This window comes from Cheilinus undulatus, linkage group 6 (genome assembly GCF_018320785.1).
Source record: "Cheilinus undulatus linkage group 6, ASM1832078v1, whole genome shotgun sequence".
Classification (NCBI taxonomy): Eukaryota; Metazoa; Chordata; class Actinopteri; order Labriformes; family Labridae; genus Cheilinus; species Cheilinus undulatus.
Window position 1 is genome coordinate 26,832,397 of NC_054870.1, and position 23,193 is coordinate 26,855,589.

At 38.4% G+C, this 23,193-nt stretch overlaps 1 protein-coding gene across 1 annotated transcript in view; it reads left to right on the forward strand.

Annotated features, from left to right (window-relative positions):
* Nucleotides 1-23,193, forward strand: part of kcnh1a (potassium voltage-gated channel, subfamily H (eag-related), member 1a) — a 60,081-nt gene that overhangs the window by 23,614 nt on the left and 13,274 nt on the right. Inside the window, exons 8-10 of the mRNA XM_041789714.1 lie at nt 6,053-6,210; nt 10,974-11,245; nt 18,563-18,762. Coding sequence (XP_041645648.1) covers nt 6,053-6,210; nt 10,974-11,245; nt 18,563-18,762 — 630 coding nt within the window. The remainder of the gene's footprint in view (nt 1-6,052; nt 6,211-10,973; nt 11,246-18,562; nt 18,763-23,193) is intronic.

A 23,193-nucleotide genomic window follows, 5' to 3' on the forward strand; every position in this document is an offset into this window, starting at 1 on the left:
AATCATGGTAATACTGTATACCCTGGTAAAATTTGGGGAGGGTATGACAGATTAAAAAGTGGATACCACCCAAGCCTAATGGCTTACACAGCTGTCATTGGGTGAGAGGTGGGGTACACTCTGTCTAGGTCACCATTCAATCACAAGGCTAAAATAAAGAGAGATATAACCTGATATACTCATACTCACACCAATGGTCAAATTAGATTTACAAACAGTCAACAAGCATGGCTTTGGTCAGTGGGAGTTAGCTGGACGGCCTGAAAAGAGCCCACACATGCACAGAGAGAACATGAAAATTCCAAACAGAAAGGCCCTGACCAATACGGTCTTAAACCAGGAACCTTGTTGCTGTGAGGAGCAAGGTTATAATAGTTTTGGATTTTTCATTAGTTTCTATTTGTATTTCGTTTTTACTTTCTGTGTTTGATTTCAGTTTAGTTTTTATTGGTTTTGACTGCTGGTTTATTAGTTTAGTTTTTATTTAGCAAAAAGGCTTCATTTTAGTTTAGTTTTTATTAGTTTTAGCTTTAGTTTTAGTTTTTACAGATAGATGTTGGGACTGAGTGAGTATCATACATTTTCAAAAACATATTAAAACAAGGTACTCTTCACTTATCATTTTATTTACTTCATGATGATGTTTGAAAACTCCACTGTGTGAAGTCTTAACCAATCAGATCAGGCAATTTTACACTCCCCAGACTTGTGTGTAGGTGCCAGTCTGTGTGGTTGTGTCAAAGACTAAAACTAAGGATATTTTGTCTCCATTTTTATTTTATTTTAGTTAGTTTTGTAAGTGCACGATACAGTTTTAGTTAGTTTTTTTTTTTTTGGTAAAGCTTTGTTTTTATTTATTTTCAGTTAACTAAATTTTTTTTTAATTTTTTTTTGATTATCAAAATAATTATTGTGTTAGTTTTAGTTATTTAGTTAGTTTTTGTTAACTATAACAACCTTGGTGAGGAGACAGTGCCACTGGGGGAGCCAGGGGGTGACTTACAGGGCCTGAACATTTTCTCGACAGCCCCATATGAGGTTCGAAAAACATATGTTGCTGCTGAGTGTTATAATAGATATATAAGAAATAGGTTTTAGAAATAGTTTTAGTCCCATTCAAATATTTTCGACCTTAATAGTTAAAGTCTGTCTTCTTTTACTCAGCAGAAATTCAAAGAGCTTTCAGGCAAGTTTTATTTGGCAAAAAGTCTTTATATTTTAGTCTCTACTTTTAGTCACAACATCTATTCTTTGAACTTATTTAATCATCTTAATTGTAAAATAATATAAACACAAAACAACTAATATTAATGAATTATCAACACTTTAATTGATTTTTGATACACTGATGAAAATACAGATTTACCTTATTTATACAGTGGAGAAATATGAATTTTGAATGTCCATCAATCTAGCACTTACATTTTAGTTTCATTTTAGTCTCCCTGATAAAAAATAAACATACTTTTTTGTCATATTTATCATCGACCCCCTTTTAGCTAGTCTTAGTCTCATCTCCCCTTTGTTAAAAAAGTATTTGACCAACATTTTACTCATAGTTTTAGTCAAGGAAATTAACAATGGCCCAAACTGAGCACCACAGCTCTGTGAACTGGTGGACAGATAATGGTAGAAATAATATTTTGCCACCAATTTGCTGACACAACCTTGATTTCTGGAAGAATTCAAAGAGGTTTATTTGCTTTTTATAGAATTAACAGTGATGTATTTATAATAAAATAATACTCAGTCATAAAAACAATAGCTTGTTTCCACATTGACATTACAGTACAGCATCATACTCTTGCTGTATGTTTACAGTGAGGCTGGAGTGTACAATCAGCTTGTGATAAGGTTATGAACACATTTACTGTACCGACATCCATTACTGCTATGACCATCCACTTCCAGGATCATCATCTAGCGTGTCTCTGTAACATCTCAGTGACTCCAATTTTGCTCCAGATTGCTGTGAGGCAATCCATGGTGAGGATAAATGAGAGCGGGTAAACAATTGCCCATGTTATTAAACCCAGCACTGAAACATCTCTGCTGCCACTGTAGACCTTAACGACTGACATGAATAACTTTGATGGCTGTTTTTCCCCAACAGGTTTCCAAACAGGGAAGATCATTAACGAGGAGCGCCTGTCAAAGCTATTCTTGGCATTTTTAATGCGCCGTACATCAACTGGAGACTGATTGAACTTCAGAATATTTGTGTCAGTTTAGTTTCTCATGACTGGTAACAAAAAATAACAACAAAGCTAGCTTCTAGCTGCCGTCTATGTGTTAAAGCAAAACCTTTCATGCTGTGCCATACTTCACATGCTTTAAAAACTGATATTTTTTGCATTTTAATTGTTTATTCATCACATGCTTCTAATTTTTGTCTTATTTGTGCATTTTTCCTCTTTTTCATCCATCCATTCTGTTTGCATGGCCCACCCATCCCCCACATTCCTCTTCTGCCTGTTTTCATGCATGGAACGTGATGGGAAGAATTGGAACCGCCGAGCTGTCACTCAAGTACGCTTTAGTGTGATTAGAACAGTTTTGTGTTTGCATTTCTGTAGGCACACCTTCACACCTGTCAATAAGGCTACGTCAACCCCTCCATGAAAGCTTTGACATATCGTTCCACATAACCCTACAACAGTGACTCGGGTGCCGACATCTCAGCTGCTGTGCTGGATGAGAGTACAACAGCAGAAGCATCATTGCATGAAGTAAATGTCACACGGAGCAAGTTGAGATTTGTGCTGCTTGTTTTAGTTTCGCCCAGCGAAAGCTTTTTATTGTCTGGAGATGACAACCATCTGATTGTGTTCTGCAGTTTGAAAATGAAAAACACCGACATTAAAGCTGCATGAGAGCTGATATAGTCCTTCAGTCAGCAGCTACATGTCATTTGTGAAAAATAAACAGCAGCAAAGTGATGGTTTGAAATTAAAAATAAAAGTCATTGGGGCATTGAAAAATCTGCCTCAGCAGAGAGACTCTTGAACAAAGTTTCTACATATTTCAAAGCAGTATTATTATTTTAGCAGCCTTTCTAAGCCTTTTTCTGGACTTTTTTATTTCCAGTCAGGAGCTTAAATGTGTAATTGCAAAGACGTATACTTTATTGTCACTGTAGCAGCTGCAGCAGCAGTTTGTAACTACAAACCGTTCCTACTTTTATATTACAGTTGTAATTGAATAAAGTTGCCTATAACCCTAATCCTGTCTCAGTGCAAACTAATACTAAACATATTTTCACAAAAAATAAACAAAAACATGTTAGTTTTTAGCAAAGTAGTTATACATTCTTCTTTGCCACTTTTCATTTGCTGCTGTTGAGCCATAACCTCCAATCTCCAAAATCACCACTTCTCAGCAAAGGGGGAAAACAATTGGACACTGAATGGTCTGTCAGTATCTTTAAGACACTTTTTATTGGTTTAAAATTTGTGAAACCCACAGACAGATGTAAAAGGTGACCAATAGCACTTAAAAAAGAAAATCATGAATATTGAGAAATGAGTTTTTGGCCAAACACCAGCTATTTGTTTGTGTGTACTGACAGTCAAATGTCTGAAATCATCATGAGGAAAACATTACACCATCATGAATCTGTGGCGTTTTATTGAATTCTGGCAAACATGTCTCCAAATATGATCTGCTCTGTGATCATGTGTTCTGTTTTCACACTGGTTGCTCCCTTCTCATCTGTCTGTCACGTATGAAAACCGTTAAACGTCCATTTCTGCTTGTTAAAGCTTTTAACCGCAATGTACAATCAGAATGATAGATTTTTTTTTAAAACACTTTCCTGCTATATCCCTTCAAGCACACTTTACCATAGCTTAATAAATAAGCATAGCCTGTGAGGTAATGGTTTTCATCTATCTTAACAAGAAGCAACTTCCCAAAATGAAAACATTTAAAAACTTCACAAATCTGTCTTTGTTAGCCCTTTTGAAATGCATGTTCTCTTTCAGATGGGGCTGTTTGTTGTAAAATTGGAAAAGTATAGATAAATTATTTAAAAGGAAAAAAAAGTTCACAAATCTAGTCAGTGCTGAAAATTAATCTCAAACTTGTGTTTGTGGAGTTCACAGCAGAACTTAACAGAGATATTACTCTGAAAACTGAGTTGTGTTTGAGCTCAGGTTTAAAGTGATTTTAGAGGAGCTGAGGGGTCTGGCAGGCAGCTAGATCAGATCAAGTGACAGCGAGCGCTGCAGTCGTACTCAGATTGCACACCACAGCACATTAGCTAAATCAATACTCCTCCCAGCATACACACACCTACACATTCACACATACACACGTACAAGACCACCAGCAAACCGATGGGATGTCTCTTTGAATCACTGAGTGGATGTTTCAAGCTGAGTAGACATTTGGCTGCACGTTATGTAACAACGATAGAAGTCGTAAAATTTGTCATGTGCATAGGTTGACACTTTAAATTCTTTTTTTCATCTTATGCTTATTTGCTGAGTTTTTTGTTAATGCAGTTTTACTGTAAGTTTGGTTTTTCATGAGGAAGATTCAGGCTTTTTCATACTGACTCTTGTGGGGTCGTGATGTAGTAAGGCATTGATTTTTGGCCTAATATCTGATTGAGGAGTGAGAGCCTTCAGCAAAGGTAAACAACTCTTAAAGGGTTCTCATTGCTATTTGTTTCAAAATCAATCAGTGTAAATCATTTAAATCTACAGCTTTTGTCTGTTATTTTGGGGGTGGTTAGCCATCATCTTATTAAAATTTTTAGGATTAAGTTTCATTGCAAGGAAGTAAAATATGAAACACAAAAACTACTCATCATATTATATCATGTGATCATGCAAAGTTTTCTTTACACCAGGACCTTTCAAAGTTACCTTTGTCCATGAGAGACTTAATAAATCTTGATGAGAAATTACAGGATAACAACAGAATAAGGAATTGTGTGTATTATACAAAATTAGACAATAAAAGCATCAAATACTGGAATTTTTATACACACACCACATTTTTCCCATTTTATTATGTTGTGGCCTGATGCTACAATTGTTTGAATTTATTTTTGTCATTAATCTATTCTCACTTCACCATAATGACAAAGTGAAAAAAATAATTTTAGATTTTTTTCAAAATTTATTAGAATTTAAAATGACTGAAATATCAATAAAGATAAGTATTCAGACCCTTTGCAACCCTTAAGATTTAGCTCAGGTGCCTCAGATTTCTCTTGATCATTGCTGAAATGTTTCTACACCTTGATTGGAGCCCACCTGTGGTAAATTAAATTGATTGGACATGATTTGGAAAGGCTCATACCTCTCTGTCGAAGGCCTCGCAGCTGACAATGCATTTCAGAACAAAAATCAAGCCTCAAGGTCAAAGGAACTGCCTGCAGAGCTCAGAGACAGGATTGTTGCAAGACACATATTTGGGGAAGACTACAAAAACCTTTTCTGTCAACTGAAAGAGTACAATGGCCTCCATAATTCTCAATTGGAAAAAGCACAGATTGGTGGAGGACTTCAGTGATGGTTGTCCTCCTGAGACTTTGTCCCATCTCCACACAGGATCTCTAAAGCTCAGTTAGTGACAATCAGGTACTTGGTCACCTCTCTTACTTGGCCCTTCTCCCCTAATTGCTCAGTTTGCCCGGACAACTGGCTCTTGGAAGATTCCTGGTTGTGTTGGACTCCTTCCATTTGAGAATCATAAAGGCTACTGTGCCCTTGGGAACCTTTAGTGCAGCAGAAAATTCTTTTGCGGCTTTCTCCAGATCTGCACCTTGCAACAGTCCTGTCTCGTAACTCTGTAGTCAGTTCCTTTGACTTCATGGCTTGGATTTTGCTCTGATATGCATTGTCAGGTGTGAGGCCTTGTATAGAGAGGTGTGTTCCTTTCCAACTCATTTCCAACCAATTTATTTGATGCGCTGTGATTTTTAAGTTTTCTATTTTCAATAAATTTGCAAAAATGACTTAAACTGTGCTCATTATTTACAGGGATCCTTTTAAAACTCTCTAATGGCTTTCTCTCCCTTTGTGTTTTTGCTCTGTTTCAGGGGATCAGCAGTCTGTTCAGCTCACTGAAGGTGGTCCGCCTTCTCCGTTTGGGTCGGGTTGCTCGTAAACTGGATCACTACATCGAGTACGGGGCAGCTGTACTGGTCCTGCTGGTGTGCGTTTTTGGACTGGCTGCTCATTGGCTGGCCTGCATTTGGTACATCATAATTTTTCATTTATTTATAATCATTATTTTTATTATTTTTCACTTGGTAAAAAGTGGCTTTTTCCTGCCTGATACCTCCGTTGGTCCATTTTATACATAGCATTTCAAAAAGGGATAAAAAGGATAGGCACATATAACACTAACAAATGAATTACACAACACATTCAGATAGACTGCTATGAAGTGATGACTTTGATACACTATTAGTAGAGCATATTAACCTAATGAGACCATTGATTAAGGTAATTAGTGCTTTAAATAACCATGATTTTTCTTCCAACATGCTTGTTTTCCTGCACTAAAACTGTATGTTTTTTTGTTCCTTGAAGCCACAAAGAGTTATAGCTGGTTCAGGAGAATTAGTTCATCCTCATTAATATGCAAATTTATGGAGTGCAGGCCTCTAAAGTCTAATCAGATCATCTACTCTACGGGGGGGCAAGAGTGGTGGAAGTATTACCTTTGTGTCTTGTGTAGGGTTTGATTTGATATGTTTATAAGAAAATCTAAAGACACACTCAGACTGATGACGATGCCCTTATAACAACATTATATTGTGTATACTTAAACAATGATTTTTCAGATTATTTAAACACATTAGTTGAAATTTCAATCTTTCCTATGTGATTGATCTTTTGTCTTTTTAGAGTAAAGAGAAAAAAAAATTCTGTCTGAGAGATTTCAAGTATGTTCTGAAGTGTTGTTCACAAGCCTGCAGGCAGCCCACACACACAAGAGGCCCTGACCGATATCATAAACATTTGTACTTGCCCAGACAGTATAATAAAAGCTGAATGAGTGAAACTGGCATTCCTCCAAAACCAGACTGAGAAATAATAAAAATAGCTCCTGCACCATTTCCCTCACAGTGGTTTCTCTGGTTTCCATGGTCACACACAGAGCTACGGTGTTGACTTGAGAAAGTTAAACTATCATCAATCATCATCTCCAGGGTAGTAAATAAAAAAGTCCAAACCCTGTCTGAGAGAAAAAGTTAATTTCTTAGATTTTCTCTAGATTTGTCCTTCGTTCTTATGAAATTCTGTTCAGTATTACCTCATAAGGATTTTCAAATAATTTTAGCTGTGAGACATGTGATGCAGGCTCTTCATTGAAAATTGACAAGCTGATGCATTACAAAACAGACACGTTGGATTTTTTTTAATGTACAGCACATAAACATAAATAAAAAAAAAAAAATAACAGAAAAACAGAAGAAAGAAAACAACTGATACAGAATTTCAGGAGCTCTCCCACCAGAAAATTGAGCTGCTTGTTCACACTTGTCCCTCATGCTGTAAGTTTTCTCTTTCATGCAAGTGGGGTGAAGCGTGGGTATTGCATCGAGCGGCTTGGCTCTTCATGGTTTGACTTAACACCGCACCCCAAGGGGCACAGGATTTGCCTTTCCACCACAACCGAGCTACCCCTTTGAGGGCATGTCTAGAGCTGATGACGCAGCATTTTGAGCCCTCATTGATCTCATCCACGGTCACTAATACTACACCTGCTGAGAGTCACGTGTGAATTCACTACTGGATTAACGTTTCTTTATGACATGGGAAACTGAAAAATCAAATAAGGAAAGACAGAAGTGAGAGCTGAGTGTTCCTCTCTGATCTGAAATATCTTTACAGTGATTTAAAGCAAAAATAAAAATGTTTCTCAGCTCAGACTGAAAGTGCTGCACACTGTTCTTTTCTCTTGGACTCTATTCCTCGATCAATAACCAAACAATAATTCATGCTTGTCCGCAAAAGAGAGACTTTTGCTACATAGAAGTGAAGAAAGGTCTTCAGATGATTGATTTATGGGTCTTTAGGATAGTAGAAAACAAACACTATCATATTTTGGGATTGGGCAATAAGAACCATTTGCCTTAGTAGCACCAGTTAATAAATTATCGCTCCTTAGTTGTTCTGTAGGAAAGCCAGTCTCTATCATGGGCTAAATGTTTCAAACATCTCCAACATTTCATTTTTTTTAAAGTCTAGAACTTATCTGTCTGTGAAAAAGGGAAAGGGTTAAACTTCTGTTATTAGACAGACCCAGACAAAGTTGTAATACTGGCACTGTGCCTTGTCTGTCCTGATTTCACTCTTCAGTGTTAAAACTCTGTGTACGACTATCGGACTGCAGTATGATTCATAAATCTTGAGTTTTGGTCGTGTATCATAAATGTTTCAGTCGCACAGTGAATGCTGAGATTAGACCACCACTGTTAAAGAGTAGGATGCATTAAGTCCAGGCAGAGGCATTTTATCCCTGTAATCCAAACATATCCATGAAGATCCATTGATTGCTCTACTAATGGAAACTTTATTGACAAAAATACAGACTGGAGTTGAATCCAGTATGTGTTCATTTGAACTTGATGATAATGAAAAACTAAAAAACAGAAGCTAAAATTTTTGACATGTTTTCATTTTTCAAATTGACATTAAAGAAATGAAATCTTAACCCAGATAAGTATGATTAACAGATTTGACCAACTCGGGTTTGCACATGTGAGATGAGCTGTAACTATAAACACTGAGGCCAGCTTATATGTCAGGTTTCTTCCAGATTGATGGATGGATATTTTTATGCTGATAGATGGACAGACCTTTATAATCATTTAAGTATTGCACTGCACAAGTAAAGTGAAACAGAATTGAATTGCTGCCCTTAAAAGCACATAGCAGGAAAAAGGATATCAAGCAATCTCTGATTTCCAGTTTCTACAACAGGAGTTTATTCAATATCTTGTATCCCTGAGACTGCCTGGTGAAGTTGTTCCATGAACTTTGGCTCAACTCCATAAAACCTCGGTCAGCATTTAAAATGCATTGGCTGCTGCAATCTTTGTCCCAGACTTGCAACATGGACCTTGTGTGACCCGAATAAACACCGCCCTTTATTAAAGCACCATAAATAAAAAATTTACAACATCTCAAGCAGCCTCTGCATTATTCGTGTTGAGTGCTTATTATTCAAGCTAGCAAACTGCTTTGGTTATATGGGTAAGCATAGCATAGAAGTTGGATAACAATGTATAATCTATTAGCATTGCCACCTCTGGTCTGTTATTTGAGTCACAAAGCTCAAATGACTGCTATGATCAGTTGCAGCCTAATAGAGCTCTTAGCATGACTGTTGATTTTTGGTGACTAGCCTTATTTAAAGTGCCGCCAATTTCTAGGACCTTTCCACCCCAACTTTATAATTTCATACCTTTCTAAAATGGTCAGTATGAGTAAAAACACATTCATAGTTGGCTCTCAACATGGACCTCATGTGAACTGGGTTACTACAAACCCATAAAAACACTTTCAGTCAGGAAAAAAATCTCATCATGTGTGTAAGAATTTATTGCTAAATGGATTTCATATAGTTTAACTTGGCAGTGAACGCCTTGCTCAAAAGATGCCCCCTGGGTCAATCAAGCAGCATGCTCTGCCTTTCTAGGGAGTGCATTGCTAGAAACCCCTATATAAATAGATACATTCATTACAGTGCATGTTGAATATGTTGCACTTTAGTTCAGCAGCAATCTACTCATTGGAAGCATGAAAGTGAATAACAGGGTGCTACAAGATGTTTAGGCTAGAAAGGATGAGGCTGGGGTGGAGGTGAAGATTGTCAGGAGCTGCATGATGTGATTGGCCATGATGCAGCAGGGATTACTGAGAAGGATATCAGATTTAAATGTACCGCCTCATAAGGATAATGAGCAGGCCACATAATTGGCTGTTTTCCTGAAAATTACATATTCATGCCACTTTTTAACCCCTTTTCATCACTGTTTCCACCCATTTTGCCATATTTGTTTTAACATTGAACCCATTTTTGCCACTTTTAGCCAATTTTAGACAACTTTTGCAACTTTTTAAACTTTTTTCAATTCTTTACCCACCAGGTCTAGCCCTTTATTGCAACCTTTAACTGATTTTTGCCACTTGAAACCCATTTTTGGCAGGTTTTAACTGCTTTTAACTATTTTCAGCCATTTTCCCCTTTTTGCTTTCTAAAACAGTATTTGCTATTTTTGCCCTATTTAACCTATTTTTGCCAATCTTTTACCACTTTTCACCACTTATATTCACACATTTTTGCCACTTTTAACTCATTTCGCTAACTTTTGCCTCAGTTTTACAATTATTTAATTATTTATTCCTTAAAGTTATATCAGTCCCTTCTACTTTATTCTCTGGTATTCCGATGTTTTTGCACATTATAACTTAGCTATACATCTGACATTACTGATAGTTTAGTCAATGTTCCTGTCCACATTGTTAACATTACCAAAAAAGGTCAATCCGTTTTAGGGGAATGGGTTTACATTTGAAAAACACTTTACTGTACTACAGCATAAATGAAATTCCTTTTTCTGTTGTAAAATGTGGTTATCATAGATCAATTTACAATGGAACATGATTTTGTGGACCTCCATGGGCCCCCCAATTGACTGGCCCCTTTATCCCCTCTATGGGCGCCTTGATTGGCTGTAAGAACTGGAAGACAATAACTGAAAACAGCTGGCCATTAACTGATTGCAGCAGGGTTTATGACTTCCTATATTAACTAATGCTGAACTTCATCTAATTAAATTATGCTGAACATTGTAATGCTTAATAGCAAATGGTAGCATACCTTTTAACCCCAGTTCCTCAGTACAACTCCTTGCTACCTGATCCTCCAAGAGATAGACTACAAACCTACAGAATACCTTCCAAACCCTCTAATTTAGTTTCTTTCTGGTGTTCTCATTCCAGGTACAGCATTGGTGATTACGAGGTAATCGATGAAGAAACCAACATTGTTCGCATGGACAGTTGGCTCTACATCCTGGCTGAGACTGTTGGCACACCGTACCGCTTCAACGCCAGCGGCTCAGGGAAATGGGAGGGTGGGCCAAACAAGCACTCTGTCTACATCACTTCCTTGTACTTCACCATGACCAGCCTGACGAGCATAGGTTTTGGTAACATCGCCCCAACAACAGACGGAGAGAAAATCTTTGCTGTGGCCATGATGATGATTGGATGTGAGTGGAGCTGTTTTATCTATGCAGGCTACAGATGCATGAAACATGAGGAGTTTAACTATGCTCTTTAAAGCCACAATCCACTGAGATAGGTGAATAAATGAATTATAGATAAAGCCATCCAAGTTGGGAAATAGAACTTTACAGATGATTAACCTGAGCAATATTTCTAACTCTCCTGTAGCCTGAAATCTGCTGCTCAGGTTGAATAGAGCCAGGACTTCTGTCTGCAGTTATTATTAAATTTACACTAACATTAATTCTTTCTCTCTTTATCTCTGCCTCCTGCCCAACTAAAAGTATATGCCTTTGACAAAGACACACTCTTAAAGGAGTTTGATTCAGGCTTAGAGTACTTTTGCTTTTTTGTAGTTTAATTTTACAAACGTCCGTGTTTGTTCCTTCATTTCCACTTCAGGAAGTCAAAATCTATTGAAAGTTTTTCAGATATTTATCCATCTTTTCAACTAAGCAATAATACCCTACAGTCCAGAAATGTTTTTTTTGTTTCTACTGAACTAAACAAGTGTTAAATGTAATCTGGTATGCTTTATATTGACAGTTAACATGCGACTTTTTGCATTAAGGAGGGTACATTGATCTTAGTGCATTTTGGCATTTGGGCTTGATGGACATCATGCCGTCTGGTTCTGGTTTAGATTCCAAAAACCTGACATTTTATTTTGTGAATGCAACAAATAGCTTAAAAAATATAGGCCTCATCAAAGTGTTGAAGTGGAAATGTACTTCAGGAACCAAAGATGCAAAAACAGTGAGTGGTAACTTTTGTTGTAGATGCACACCTCAACAAGTTTAACAGTTAGGTACCATCGGGGGGGAAGTAACTAACTGCATTTACTCATATTACTGTAAATGAAAAATCAGTACTTTTACTTCTACATGAGTTAGTTTTAACCAGAGTAACTTACTTTTACTAATAAGCAAAAGTCTTGTACTTTTCCACTTCTGTTGGCTACACAGTAGCAGATAGTTAGAAAATGAATCCACATCACACCATAAAACAGCCTTTACACACAGCAAAAACTGGAGTGATATCTCAGGGTTAAACATTTCAGAGTTCAGTTTAACTCCCAAAGTCTCATAAACTAAATTCTGAGTGAAATGGTCTTCAGTGTTGAGGTTAATTGGAGATCCAGAGAAAGATATGTGGGCCACATGTGTGCCATAAATACCTCATGTTGCTTCAGTTATATAATGTGAGGTGGCAATCAATGATATCGGGTGTACCTGATTTAAATTTCTTTGAGAGACTTGCATGTCTTGTATCTTGTTATTAATAGATAACATTCTACACCCACTGGAGTTAATTGTAAAACAGTCACTAGTGTTATCACAACAGAGTTACATGAAGTCCAGTAGAGTTGAATTTTTTAACACTGACACCAGTGTAGAGTACTATCAACACCACTCAGTGTAAATTGAGAGAAGCCGAAGATATACTCCGTATCGGATGCCATGGCTGTTTGGAGTTGGCTGAGAGATGTGAACTCGCTAGTTTTTATCACTCCCAGCTGCCATCAGGTTGAGTTTCAATTACGGGTTACAGACATCTTTGATCTGACATCAGATGTGACGGGACAATTTATATAGATACAAATGTATATGCTGGTTCAGACGGTTACATTAAATAGTGGTTGCTGTGATTGTTTATTGCATTGAAATGTGCCTGACACTCTGGAAACCTGCCTGTGAGGTTTTGGTGATGTGTGCGCACTGCGCACCTGTCAGCCAAATTACCACTACACTGGGCGCGCTTCGCCTGCGCCGAGAATAGACCAGGTTGGAGCTGGCGGGCTTTCAGCGCACCTTCTGCGCAGTGTTTTGGCACGAAATTGTCACTGCGCCAAGCTGAATCTGTCGACACCTCCCCCTGGTGCGCCGCCACACCCATCTCGGCGCAGCCCGGTCTACCAAATTGCCAAATTGGCTGCGCACGGTGGTGCACCGGATGAAATTACCACTGCGCGGGGTGCACCACGCTCCGCCACCACTCTGCGCTGCGCCACGAAATTAGAGCCGTCAGTGTTAATCTAACACTGGTGAAAATTGCAGCAGGCCATATTGCCATTTAATCTAATTTTCGATTAATTGCCCAGCCCTACACCTTATCACAGATTTTCAGCAGCTACTGCAGCTCCGTCAATCATTAGCCTTATAGCATAAATGCAAAATACATATTTGAAGGTTTTCAGGAAAAAAAGAAGAATTTAGTTCCACCAGATGTGTGAACAAGTTTCTGTAAAAAGAAAGCCAAAACAAGGACTAAATAACAAATAAAAGTGACCTAAGAGACAATAACTAATAGACAACTTAGGCATATAGTGATTATGGACTGTAACACACACTTTGATTAGCTGAAGAGAGTTAGGCAAAAATCACAATTTGGCCAAAAATGACTTCAGCAATTATGCTATGAGGCGAACCATACTGTAAAATATTTAACACTTTAACAGTGTAGTTTAACTATATGTAGTGTGGACCAATAAAGTCAATCTTAAAGTGTTAAATTTAACTCTTTAAGTTTAGTTTACACTGTTAATTTACTGTGTATTTCACTTTATTATAGAGGTGTGACTTTACCTGAACAACCTTCTTAGAGATCTATAAGTAAAGATCATATTTTATCAAACAACTCCTCAGTAACTACTCTGTACTTAATACTTAGTAAACTAAGTAAACTTCAAAATGAATACATTTTACTTTTACGTGAGTAAATGTAAAGACCATTACTTTTACTGAGGTAAATTTTAACCAGAGTACAACTGCAGTGTACTTTTTCCACATCTGGGTACTATAAATGTGCACACAAACATTTGGCCATTCTGAGTTGTAAAGCTGTTAATGCACACGTCACTGTTTGTTAAATTGCCCTAGTGCTGATTTTCATGTTTGCTGCGCTAATAAGCACAAACTTGATAAACCTGTCACATAATATTGTGTTTCAGGCATGTGAAGCTGAACTTTTATAACTTCTTGTGAAAATGTTCAGGGGCTTACAAGTAAAGTTGTTTGGAAACTAATGTGCTTAAAAAAACAAAATGCAGTGAAACAGAGCATCAGCATTATTTGAGAAACATTCATTCAACTAAATCTCTCAAAAAGCTTAGAATTGAATCCAAAACTTGTGTTGAGCTTTCACCATTTTCTCTCTCTCCAGTCAAACCACTTTAACACAGCACAGTGGGACCTCTGTTATTCTTGCCTACATAAGTCACATTACCTCAGTTTGCTGTTCAATACTGTGCTGAATTTTTGAGGTTTTTGGGAGCAGAATGCATCATCACATAGGTTTACAGTTTTCAGAAAAATTAAACAGATGAAGCAACTGCAAAAAGAAACAAAGTCCTCAGAGGCAGCACTTTAGTGAAGTTCTACAAAACTGTGTGGTTTACTGAAGTCGTCGTGAAAATGTTCAAATTAAGGTATGCCAAGTCTGAAACTGAGGAGGAACAGCCTTTAAATATATTAGTATTTGAGGAAAATTAGTAAAGAATTACACAACAGTCTGAAGAGTTTATTTTTCTGTCACCTCTTGTGGTTAACATACTCACAGAATCAAACATTCAGCCCTAGAAATAAATAACAAAGACCTGTGTTCTACTATAGTTACACCACCTGCTTTTACTAACTAAACTGATATGCTGAGATGGAGGCAGATTTTCACAGCATGCCTTTCTTTCCACATCTCGGTATTAAACATTTATAAGATATCTCCAGCATGTGTGGCTCATAATTTGCTGTACAGCGCGGTGTCATTATGTGTGACTGCACGTGGGGAGCAACACCTCAGAGCAATAACTGACACTGCCAGATCAATTTAGTACAGTGCTCCCCGTGATCCCTCTGCAATCACTCCTCACCTCTGTCGTACTTTTCTTCCACTACAATCTCAACCCTGAGGCAAGCACTGATTTTCGCCCCCTCTCTTTTACCTTTTCTGGATATTCAGTTTTATGAATTTACTCCCAAAGGAGTTCATAAAATTCATCTGCAGACTTGCCTAAATTTTTCAGATCATACTAAATATCCAAAAACGCAGACAGCCTCAGGAGGCTTGTTGTAGATGCAATCTACTGTAGACCATGGCTGTTCTCTATGAAATATGAATGCCCTGATACTGTTCTATTTTTACCACCAGCACTGGATCGGCGCTGGCAGTAGAAGATCACAGTGTGACGAGGGATTTGGGAAGGGGGGGCATTATACATATGTCCTGTTTCTATAGCAACTGTTGGCCTGGGGCTCGTGTTTCTGACTACTGTCTTTTAACTACCTTCAAACAAGCCAGCTGTTGGATGCCGAGGAAGGCTGCAACGAAGTTGTGTACGTCAGCAAGAAAAAAGCAACGCTGGGAACTAGATGAAGAGCTGTTCCACAGGGAACGATTGAGTTTCCTTTGTTGCAGCGTTTTTCTGCTTATCAGAGGAGTGAGAATTGCCATCTGCGCTCAAGCTTGAGGTCCGATCATCCAAAAACTCCAGCAACTTCTAAAGCGAGCGACTGTCAAATCAGCTTCGATTTAATTAGCTTAGACCTCCTTTAAACCTTTCTTGTTATTGCTGATTTTGGAAGATATGGCGGAAACAAGAGCATATTCTTTGTTTATAGGTGATGAAGAGTATCAGCTTTTACTGCAATGCTTGAAATCGAGGCGTAACAAACGAGCATCAGCGATGAAAGGACGAATGTTGCAGTTATCCTCACCCTTGAGGAGTTGCAGGCACTTTTTAATTAGTATTATTCCCTGTGTAGGGTTTCAACACTTTGATTGTGCGAAATAAACAAACACACACAAGCACACGCACAGGTTACTGTCATCTTCTGAGGATAATTGAAATGTGTGGTTGGCATGTTTCCTGTCCGTCCCTTCTAGCAGGGCTAATTAGGGCTCCATTGCCAAGAGAACACGCACACAAACACTGAGCAGACATGCGATGGCTTTGATCCACGCACACGCCAGCTGTTGCACCAGTTCAGCCACCTCGGAGACATACTGCTATACTCTTTCTTTTCTTTATTTCTTATCTCACAAGACAACACTAAATCTGTTCAGTGGGATGTAACTGGCTGAGAATGGATGGTTACACACACATGAATCCACACACTCAAAGAAAGGCACTTGTGGCTGTTTTCCTTAAAGGGGGAGTTTTGCTGATTTAATTTAGAGGCTGTTATGAGCTGTTTTGTTTTATGCCTTACTGAATAAAGCACTCGTGATTTTTATTTTATTTTAAGTCTTAAGGCCATTTTGGTTTTCCATACTATGTCACATAGTATATGTAAAGCCACCACTGTTATACAGGAAGTTCTACATTTTGTGTGGGAGATTTGAAATTATTTTGTCCTTTAAAATCCAAGAGTACAACATCTTTAATCATTAGATCTATAAAAAATTAAGCTTTACTGCAAATTTTGTGCCCTTTTACATCAGCCCTCCCTAGAAACACATCTTTATATACAGTATGAGGGACCTCTCAGCCAAGCAGATGTCCTATTTCACCAAGTTTTGGATGAATTTTTGTCTTTGAACATCAATCAAGGCCACATGTAGGGATTAGCGCTGTTGCCTCACACCAAGAAAGTTCCCAGTTAGGGCCTTATGCGTGGAGTTTGCTTGTTCTCCCCGTGCACTTGTGGGTTCTCTCTGGGTACCCCGGCTTCCTCCCACCACCAAAGACATGCTCATTAGGTTAATTGGTGACTCTAAATTGGCCCTAGGTGTGACTGTGCATGTTTGTTTGTCTCTATATATTTCAGCCATGTGATTGAGTGGTGACCAGTCCAGGTTGCCCAATGACAGCTGGGATAGGTCCTAGCCCCCGGAGTGGCATAAGCTGGGTAATAAATGGAAATGGACGGAAAACTGATAAAGATTTGTCCATCTTTTCATATATCCACTTTCTTCCCATTATCTTTCAACCGCTTGTATTCTTGATCTCCTTATTTTGTTCACTACCCAAAGCTCATGACCAAAGGGGAGGTTTGGAAAAAAGACAGAATGGTAAATGGAAGATGGAACTTAGCGGCTCGCTAAATCTGGTGGAACCATGTTTTTATTTACTTTGTATGAATTATCAGTGTCATTGCACACTGTCCCTTGATAAATAAATAAACTAAACTAAACTAATTTAGAGCTTTGCCCTCCAGTTTAGCTCCCTCTTTACTATGACAGTCCAGTACAAAGTCTGCAATAGTGCACCAACACACCAATCTCATGGTCCATTCTACCCTCAGTTGTTAACAACACCCTGGGATTCTTGTACCCCACTTTAGGCAAAGACTCATTCCCCACCTGGAGAGAAATCTACTGTTTTCTGGCAGAGAGCCATGGCCTCATACTCGGATGTGCTGACCGCCATCCCAACCACTTCACACTCAGCTTCAAACTATCCCACTGGAGATAGTCCCTGCTCCTGTTTTCCTTTTAACCTCTGAGCTCAACATCAATTTTTGGGTTTGTGTGGCTGCTGTTATGATAAAATAGTGGCTGTACACCTGGCTTTGTAAGGTTGATTTGTAGTTCGTAATAAATAGAAATAGCATTGTTGAAAACCCAGATACATGTGATTGTCCACTTTTGGCTAGCTGCTCTGTCTCAGCACTGTAAAAAAAATACATAAAGCAAAAAACATGGACCCAAACTATTGTGCCTTCATAACCCTAACAGTGACCTGGAAAAAAACTTGAATCAGTAAATATAAAGTTCCCATCTTAGCAGTGAACTGTAGCCTAGATCAGTGTTTCCCAACCATTTTTCCTTGGAGCCCCCCCTACACGCTACTCAGAAAAGCGGAGCCCCCCAGGACCCAAGAGAGAAGAAAAAGTGACACATTGCTGCCAAAAATCAACATAGATTTTAACTGTTCCACTGATAAAACCCTAAAAAAAGGTCCATGCATACTTTTCTTAACAAAAGACCTTTGTATGAACTACTTTATAACTGCTTTATCATGGTTTTAGTCAATATTTGCAAATCTCATTTTGGCAGCCTCAGAGCAGACAAGGCCTCGCGCCCCCCCTAAGATCTCTGGCGCCCCCCCTGGGGGGTCCCGGACCCCAGGTTGGGAACCAAGGGCCTAGTTGACCACTGATGTCCAACAATGAAGAACTATTGAAGTTTTCAGACTCATTTGGTTGGGTATAAGTGCAATAACCTTTTCCCCTCAGCATTTAAAAAATCAACTTACAAAGCAGGGTCCATCCTCTAAGGTAGCACATAACACCTGATTATACTTCAGTTTTTCCCTTAGCTTTCTTATACTGAATTTCTATTTCATTATCTTTTCATTTTCACAGCCCTTCTTTATGCCACCATCTTTGGTAATGTGACAACAATCTTCCAGCAGATGTATGCCAACACAAATCGCTATCATGAGATGCTGAACAGTGTCCGGGACTTCCTTAAGCTCTACCAGGTGCCAAAGGGCTTGAGTGAAAGAGTTATGGACTACATTGCCTCCACCTGGTCCATGTCACGGGGAATAGACACTGAAAAGGTATGTCAGCGTGAGCCACCTGTAATGACTTTTGAAAAGCTTTTAGTTTCCTTGACATTGTGGTTTACTTTTTATTATGTCAGATTCTCCCAGTGATATACAGGTACATCTAAAAAAAATTAGAATATCATGAAAAAGTTCAATACTTTTTGTAACTCTTTTCTGAAATTGAAACCCATATATTATATAGACTCATTACACATAGAGTGAAGTATTTCAAGCCTTTATTTCTTGAAATGTTGATGATTATGGCTTACAGATAATGAAAATACAAAATTCAGTGTCTCAGAAAATTAGAATATTACATAAGATCAATAAAAAAGGATATTTTAAACAGAAATGTCAAGCTGCTGAAAAGTATGTTGATTTCTATGCACTCAATACTTGGTTGGGCCTCCTTTTGCATGAATTACTGCATCAATGCGGCGTAGCATGGAGGCGATCAGCCTGTGGCACTGCTAGGGTGTAACTGAAGCCCAGGTTGCTTTGATAGCGGCCTTCAGGTCATCTGCATTGCTGGGTCTGGTGTCTCTCATCTTCCTCTTGACAATACCCCATAGATTCTCTGTGGAGTTAAGGTCAGGCCAGTTTGCTGGCCAATCAAGCACAGTAACACCATGGTCATTGAACCAGCTTTTGGTACCTTTGGCAGTGTGGGCTGTTGTTGCAATTTTTCTCTGTTGCTGGTGAACAAAAGAAATATTAGACTATCTGCCCGCCGACAAAAAGATTTATTCTTGCAAGGTCAACCAACACATACAGTGGTCAGTAAACATCAAAAGACAGGCAAAGGAGCTAAAATCCCATTACAGGGCAGGTGCCAAGTCCTGCTGAAAAATGAAATCAGCGTCTCCATAAAGCTTGTCAGCAGAAGGAAGCATGAAGGTCTCTAAAATGTCCTGGTAGATGGCTTCGTTGACTGTGGACTTCAGAAAATACAGTGGACCAACACCAGCAGATGCCATGGCAGCCCAAATCATCACTGACTGTGGAAACTTCACACTGGACTTCAAGCAACATGGATATTGTGCCTCTCCACTCTTCCTCCAAACTCTGGACCTTGATTTCCAAATGAAATGCAAAATTTACTTTCATCTGGAAAGAGGACTTTTGACCACTGAGCAACAGTCCAGTTCTTTTTCTCCACAGCCCAGGTAAGACGCTTCTGACGTTGTCTCTGGTTCAGGGGTGGCTTTACACGAGGACTGCCACATTTGTAGCCCATGTCTAGGATTCATCTGTGCGCTGTGGCTCTTGATGTGCTGACTCCAGCCTCAGTCCACTCCTTGTGAAGCTCGCCCAAATTGTTGAATGGATTTTGCTTGACAATCCTCTCAAGGCTGCGGTTATCCTGTATGCTGGTACACCTTTTCCCAACACTTTTTCCTTTCACTCAACTTTCTATGAATCTGCTTGGATACAGCACTCTATGAACAACCAGCTTCTTTAGCAATGACCTTCTGTGGCTTACCCTCCTTGTGGAGGGTGTCAATGCCTGTCTTCTGGACATCTGTCAAGTCAGCAGTCTTCCACATGATTGTGCGGCTTACTGACACAGACCGAGAGACCATTTAAAGGCTCAGAAAACCTTTGCAGGTGTTTTGAGTTAATTAGCTGATTAGGGTGTGATACCATGACTTTCCAATACTGAACTTTTTGACAGTATTCTAATTTTCTGAGACACTGAATTTTGTATTTTTATTATCTGTAAACCATACTCATCAACATTTCAAGAAATAAAGGCTTGAAATATTTCACTCTATGTGTGATGAGTCTATATAATACATGGGTTTCACTTTCAGAAATGAGTGACAAAAAATATTGAACTTTTTCATGATATTCTAATTTTTTTAGATGTACCTGTAAGTTGGTAAAAGTTGGGATACCTCACAGAGGCATATAGCTGCTATGCAGTCATTCAAGTTTTAACTCTTAAGTGTTAAACAATGTGTAATATGTTGCGATGGGAGCCTTAGATGTGCTGATGGTTAGATTTTTGCTATCTCCAGACAGAGCTGGGTTTGGTAACATATCTGATTGGGGTCCATACAGTGCCTATAGAAAGTATTCAGCCCCTTGGATGTTTTACTATTTTATTAATTTTATAAATTAGTCACAGTCATTATAATTTGGATTTTCTGACACAAATTAAAAAAAGAACTCCTTAATGTCAAAGTGGAAATAGATTTCTACAAAGTGATGTAAATTAAATAAAAACATGTTATTTAAAATACGTGACTGCAAAAATATCCACCCTCTTTAAAGTGCAAGCTAATTGGTGCTAGCAGTCTCACAATTAATGAAAAGGGAATCACCTGAGTGCAGTGAATGTGTCTTGAGTGATTTTAGTATAAAGACACCTGTGTCTGGAAGGTCCAGTCACTTGTTAATCAGTCTTACTGGCTACCATTACATTATGAAGACAAAAGAACACTCACAGAAACTCAAAGAAAAGGTCACTGACAAGTATAATTCAGGGGATAGATACAGAAAAATTACCAAGATGAATGTTCTGGAGTTACAGAGTTAGAGCCCAGACCTCAGTCCAACAGAGAATTTGTGCTAGACTGTTCATCCCCAATCCAGATACAACCTGATCGAGCTTGAGAAGTTTTGCAAAGAAGAATTAAGTAAAATTCCAGTGCCCAAATGTGCAAGCCTGACTGTGACCTGTTCACACAGACTCAGTGCTGTGATTGCAGCCAAAGGTGTAGCTACTAAATACCGACTTATGCAGTTATTGACAGTATATGTTTTTATTTAATTGACATTACTGTGGAGAAATGTTTTCACTTGAACAATGAATAAGGTTTTTGTGTTTTTTCTTGTCCAAAAAAAAACAATTATATTGACCATGATTGATTTATAAAATCAATAAAAAAGGGTAAAACAATCTAAGAAGGTGAATACTTCTGTATATACAGTACTGTGCAGAACATTCATGCATGTTTGGTTCAAAAACTGAGGCTGAAGTAAGGCGTAGATGTTGTGAGTAACCCACCTGAGAGTGCCATCATAGGTAGGTGTCAGAAGAAATTAAAACAGTTTGAGTTCCCTCAAGTAATAAAACACTAAATTCATGTTCTACAAAATCTACAAAGTCATAAAACATACTACTTCATCCACAGGGGGTGTAAAAATCAACACAAAGTGAAAGATCTTCACATGAGCTTTAATATAATGGATTTTTTCCAAAACGCTGCACTATTAAAAAATAAACGCCCCCAAGGCATTGGAGGATGATGTATCAGGTTGTAGATGTTTTAACTGATGACTTTCTGCTCTGTGACTCTGGATTTGTTTTTTTTCTGTGATGGAACTGCTTTGTTTTTATGTCTATGTCTTTGTCGACTGTGCTGCTGCCTGTCTTGGCCAGGTCACTTTTGTAAATGGGATTCTTGATCTCAGTTAGGTTTTTCCTAGTTAAATAAATTTAAATTAATTATATACTGCAATAAATCAGAGCATTAACATATGTGTTGAGTCCTGTTGTACTCCACAAAGCTGTGTCTAGATCAGCATAATCATGACATAATGGCTCCATCAAAGGTTCCACATCAGGTAGACTTCTTGGTTGTCAAGGAGCATGTCTCACTTGCTGATCTGCAGAGGTTTGCCTTAAATCAGCTTTTAACATAAAGCACTGTGATTTGCAGAAAAATGGCCTGGATATGTGTTGAAGCAGAGGGGTCACAGACACATGTGCCAGGGCAAAGAAAAGAAGAATTTGCGGAGGGGTTTTTTTCATTTTCATGATGCCCTCCCAATCCTCCCTTCTCCACCTCTGAATCTCAACCTTTGTCATTAACGCTTCTTGAACATCACATTACATAAAAGTCATTTTTCACTGTTAATTTGTTTCTGAAAAACTATTCTGTTTATTCTGTAGCAATAAGTGAGCTGCCTATTATCAGAACCAGGCAGTGCTTTTTATATTTATGGCACAGTAATAGAGAGTCACCCCCTGCCATCCCACTGCATTCAGATGATGCTAAAATGATTTGAGTGTGTGGAAATTAAGCAATTTCAGCTGCAGCAGAGAGATTGAACTGGTGCCACTCTGACTGATGTAGAGCCAGTAAGAATTCATATCACTGCGTCCCACTTAATCCAACTGTCCAAAATCCAATTATGGGAAAGATTTTATTATTTCAGCCCAAATTAGAAGCGCAATTTATAATAAGGCAGGAATATCATCTCCAGGAAAACTTGTGCAACCTAATGGTTAATCTGCACTTATCTGGTGTCCTTTTTAAGTTACGCTTACACTGCATCTATGTATTATTTATTTGTCTGGCTGCAGGCTACACTACAGGGTCTAAAAATGGCACATAATCCCTCTCTGCTTGACATTCATCTTCAAAGAGATTTGTTTTAAAAGCAGAGTCCTGTGTCGGCCTGACGTCCTTTTGATTAGGTGTACTTGAACTA